Source organism: Octopus bimaculoides, chromosome 16 (assembly GCF_001194135.2).
Source record: "Octopus bimaculoides isolate UCB-OBI-ISO-001 chromosome 16, ASM119413v2, whole genome shotgun sequence".
NCBI classification, from domain to species: Eukaryota; Metazoa; Mollusca; class Cephalopoda; order Octopoda; family Octopodidae; genus Octopus; species Octopus bimaculoides.
Window position 1 is genome coordinate 46,919,995 of NC_068996.1, and position 5,468 is coordinate 46,925,462.

At 36.6% G+C, this 5,468-nt stretch overlaps 1 protein-coding gene across 1 annotated transcript in view; it reads left to right on the forward strand.

The window, feature by feature from the left end:
- Positions 1-5,468, forward strand: part of LOC106873611 (protein ABHD11) — a 227,381-nt gene that overhangs the window by 39,375 nt on the left and 182,538 nt on the right. The window contains exon 2 of the mRNA XM_052973734.1: positions 5,067-5,211. Coding sequence (XP_052829694.1) covers positions 5,067-5,211 — 145 coding nt within the window. The remainder of the gene's footprint in view (positions 1-5,066; positions 5,212-5,468) is intronic.

Genomic DNA, 5,468 nt, shown 5'->3' on the forward strand with positions numbered 1-5,468 from the left:
ACACACACACACACATGTACACAGACACACACTTGTAAACATATATGCACATATATAAATTGCTCTAGAAGCACCATAAATCTTGAAGCATGCGCTCTAGTTAAATTAAATTAAGACAAAACCTGTTCGTGAAATTTCAAGGAAAGCAGAAATACGAAAAAAAAAAATATTGCAAAAAAAAGAAAAAGGAAAATTAATTTAGCGAAGTAATATTGTTTTGCTGTTGAAGAAATTGTTGGTTAGAACCATTGCCATTTCATGAATATGTTTCTAATAAAACATGCTAACTATGGAGTTCAATTAATTTTGGAAAATTACTATTATAATTAATGGATAATTTGGAGAGTTTTAGTAAAGGAACTAATTCTTCTGGAAAATAGTCATGAGAAAATGTTAATGTGTGGTCTTTCATTTATAAGAATCAGATGTTTTCGTGTGGGCTGGCATTGAAAAAGGTTAGGCTGTCTGGTAAAAAGCTTGCTTCCCAACTGCATGGTTCCAGGTTCAGTTCTACTGCACGGTACTTTGAGCAATTATCTTCTACCATAGCCCTGTGCTGATCAAAGCCTTGTGAGCAGATATGGCAGATGGAAGCTGAAAGAAACCTGTCATATTTGTATATTTAGGTATGTGTGTGTGTGTGTATATATATGTATGTATATGTGGAAGTGCATGGCCTAGTGGTTAAGGTGTTGCACTCATGATTGCAAGATTGCGGTTTCAGTTCCTAGACTGGGTAGTGTGTTGTGTTCTTGAGCAAAACACTTCATCTCACATTGCTCTGCAATCACTTTGACACCTGACACATGGCACACCTGTGTACACCTGTTCAGACAACATCGTTTTGACAGAGTGAGTACAGCATATACATTTGATCATTTGGTAAAAACTGAACACTCATGTATCGTCTTTGACAGGAGACTCCGTCATGTATGTACGTGTGTGTCTTTGTGTTTGTGTTTGTCTCCCACCACTGTTGGTTTGTTTATGTTCCCAAAACTATGCAGTTCAGCTAAAAAAGATTGAAAGGATAAATACCAGGATTAAATTACCCTATATATGGCAAAGCTTCTGCCACTGTACAGATTCTTGGGGTTAAAAATTAAATGAAAACAAGAAACAAAGTACTATAGTGGGAACGAAGATTTAAGAACCAAAATGAATAGCTTAAGCGAGACCTTGGATTGATATTTGCAAACAAAGGAAAGAAGAGGTTGAAAGAAAGACAAAGAAATGAACTACAAAGAACTGCATGTGGTTAAAGAAAGATTATGAGAAAAAATGAGGTCAGGGAGTGAGGTGTCTTTCCAGTTTCATATTTTTTAAGAGTCTAGAAAATTCTATAAAAAACTGAATGAGGAAAAGGAACATCAGGGGAATGATATGACAGATGCTGAAGAAACAAGCTGATTGGTTGCGGGAATTAAAATGGAAAATGAAAGTTAGAGCGACATAAGAAACTATAACAATCATGGATAAGAAAGGGAAAGAGATGGTTAAGAAAATACCAAACTAGAAAGCCCCACAGACCTGAGTTTTTGTTATATTTCTTCTTTAACTTCATGCAGTTCTTTGCAGCTCATTCTTCAACCTCTTCTTTTCTCTGATTGCATATATCTGTCCAAGATCTCAATTGGGCTGTTTAATTTTCTTCTCAAATCTTCATTTCCACTAACTTTGTCCTTTGTTTTATTTTGATGATCAAGAAAACACCAAACTGGAAAGTCCCCAGACCAGACCAGACAGTGTTCAAGGATTCTGGCTCAAAAGAAAAGTGTACACAGTCATGTATGACTGTTTTTTGACTGACTACATAGAAAATGGAATGCCAGTTTAATGGTGATTATGAAGGTACAGCCACTCGGAAAACTCACTCTGATCCTTCTGATAAGAAAGGAACTGAATTTGTTGGTGGGATCCAGGCCATGGTTGACAACAATCCCTCCAAGTCAATCAGGTCCATTGCCAGGGACATGGGAATGTCTGAGTTTCTTATAAGGCAGGTAGTGCATGAAGACATTTGGTATTCCTCATACAAGATGAGAAAGGGCCAGTTTTTATCCCATGCTATCAAAGACAAGAGGAAAGACCATGCTACCAAGCTTTTGAGCAAACTCAAGTATCCATGCCAACTGAACATGCTTTGGTTTTTCTAAGACAACAAGTATTAGCTTGCCATGTCTCCAAAACATGTACCGAGAGTGATAAAAAGCAAACATCCAGTCAACATCATGGTGTTTGGAGTGATCACTAGTGATGGCAATGTTATGCCTCCATTCATCTTCCCACACAACCTCAGACTCAACGTGGAGGCCTACATCAAGTACCTGGAGGAAGTAGTGCTGCCCTGGATCAAGCAGGTGGCTGCTGGAAGACCCTATGTCTGGCAACAGGACTCTGCACCATGCTACACAAGCAGGAGAACCCAGTCATGGCTGTCAGACAATTTCTGTGACCACATTACCCCTAACATTTGGCCACCTAACTCCTCAGACTGCAACCCTATTGATTATTATGTGGCAGGCACAGTTGAGTGAGAGACCAACAAAACTCCTTCTAACACAAAAGATGAACTGAAGACAAGGATTATGGCAGCATTGACCAGCTTAAACAAGGACACTGTCCAGAAGAGTTACAGGACATTCTGAAGTCATCTGGAGGCCATGGTTGGAGCCAATAGCGATTTTATTGAATAAATTCACTCTTTAGTATTTCAAGATATTTTTATCTAATTTTGGTAAGTCTATCTGAGATGTCAGTGTTATTTTCATTTCTGCATAATTTTGACAACAATTCATTCACCGCACCCTTTTATATACACATACATATAAATAAATACATACACATATATACATACATTGGTTCTTTTCTCTAAAACTATATATATATATATATATATATATATATATATATGTAACGTGAGAGAGTTAGGGGTTGGGGGTTCAACCTACTAAGGGATAGTATCTATCCAATATACTGCTGGGAGGGTACCCAATTATTGCTACACTAGTGCTACCACACCTCTGTTTCTACCACACCTCTGTTTCTACCACACCTCTGTTTTTACCTCTTGCTCTACATTTGTATGAAACCCTTTGTGAATCTCTGAAGAGGCCTAGCGGTTCAGGCATGTAACCCCATTTCAAAATGTCATCCGATAATCACTCTGGAAAGGAATATTCGGATAGAATGGGGCTTGCTAAAACTAGGCCGAAACGGCTGTAAGATTAAACTTCTGTTCATCCTCTAACTCCTTATGTACTTTGTACTTCTATACGTAAACCAGGTTGGCAAAATAACATAGTCTGCCATAGACACCTGTGCTTTGGTTCTATCTTTCTTTTTCTCCCTTTTTTGTCACTTTTGCTATGAATTAAATTAATGAATTCAGTGGGATACACCGTCTGCAAGTAGTTGGGTTCAGCATATTATCCTCCATTTTCTAATTGTTATATATATATGTAAATATCTATATGTGTGTGTCTTTGTGTCTGTGTTTGTCCCCTATCATTTCTCAACAACTGGTATTGGTGTCTTTACATCCCTGTAACTTAGCAGTTTGGCAACAGAGACTGACAGAATAAGTATCAGGTTGAAAAAGAATAAGTATTGGGGTTGGTTTGTTTATCTAAAATTCTTGAACGCAGTGCCCCAGGTTAACATCTGGTGCAGTAATTATTCATTAAATTTTTTTCAAGACTTAAGTATAGCCTTTCCTTCAACATAAGAATGCATCATATAGACCTGTGTATCATACACCCACCAAAATGCAGTAATTAATATGAGATTAATTTGTTAATTTGTACTAATTTGATGGTCTGGTGGCTGAATTGTTAGAGTCTCACACAAAAAATATTAAGTTATGTTCATTTATGTTTCAAGTTCAAATTCTGTTTGACTCTGCTTTTTGTCCAATACCCTAGGTTAGTACTTTTATAAATTGAGCCCAGAAGAGTTGATAGGTAAAGTTGACTTAAAAGGATTTGATCTCAAAGCACACATGATCAAAATAAATGCCACTATGCATTCTAACCAACATTGTAACAAATTTTGCCAATTCATTGTCTTTTGCTTGTTGTGTTTACTTTTTTGTTTTGCAAGATTCTTGATGTGAAATTGTGTATTGAAACAGATATTGTTATACTTGGGGATGATAATCTTTTTACCTTTTCTACCAATTAAACATTTGCACTATTTATTCAATCTTCATTTTAGCTTTTATTTGTATTATTTACGATGCAAGTACAAACAGTGTAACATATAAACCTATATACACGTACAAACGACACACGTATTAAACACATAGACTCACACACACACATGAAAACATTACACACAAACACACACACATACACGCGCGCACGCACACACACACACACACACATGTGCAGATAGAGATACATACCACAGAAGGACGAAATGAAATAAACAGGATGAAAGGAGATACAAAGGTCAGAGAAAGCCACTGATTGAGGTCACAGAATGTGTGAGGAAATAACTTTGACAGGCATAAACCAAAAATAAGACCAAGACCACTCAGAGCACGCAAACCTGCACCAAGGCAACACCAATGTCCTTTCAATGATTATCCGGAGATGATTTTTAAAATGAGAATATCTGAAATAAACTCGAATGCTCTCACAAACAAGAATACTAGAAACGAACCCAACTGCTCTCAAAAATTAAGTAAAAATCCGGGAAAATAATCCAGAATCCTTGTCTGGTACTGGATTGATCCCAAAATCTAACCAGTTTGTACCAGTCACGAGGCCACACATCCCTGAAAGTTTCATCTGAATCCATTCAGTGGTTCTTGAGATATCTTGTCCGTGGACAAACAAACAAACAAACAAACAAACAAACATCACTGAAAGCAATACCTCTGCCTTAGCGAAGGTGGGTGAATGTCAAATAAATAGAATGTCTGTTTAATTGGCACCCCACTCCCAACCATCTCCAAGTATAACAATATCGTCTACATTTCTATACAGAGTATTGAGATGTAATGATTGCAATAATCCATTATGGTTCCATTGTATTAACCTATCTACCATTTTTCTGTTTAGATTATCGTCAACGTTATCCTTTACTTCATATTCTGAGAGTAATGACACCACATCGAAGAATCCTATTATAATTCTTCATGGGCTATTTGGTTCTAAAACAAATTGGAATAGTTTATCAAAGATTCTCAGCACAAATGGACGAAGAGTAAGTTCAGTGTTTTCTTTTCTTTCTTTTATTTATTTATTTATTTATTTATTTAGGTGCAGACTTGATTGTGTGGTAAGAAGTTTGCTTCTGAACCACATAGTTGTAGTTTCAGTTCCATTGCATGTTACCTTAGGTCTTCAACTATATCCTTGGGTCTACCAAAGTCTTCTCGGCTGATTTAGTCAACTGAAACTGAAACTGTTTTGTGTGTTTGTGTGTATGAAGATATACATACATACATATATATATATATA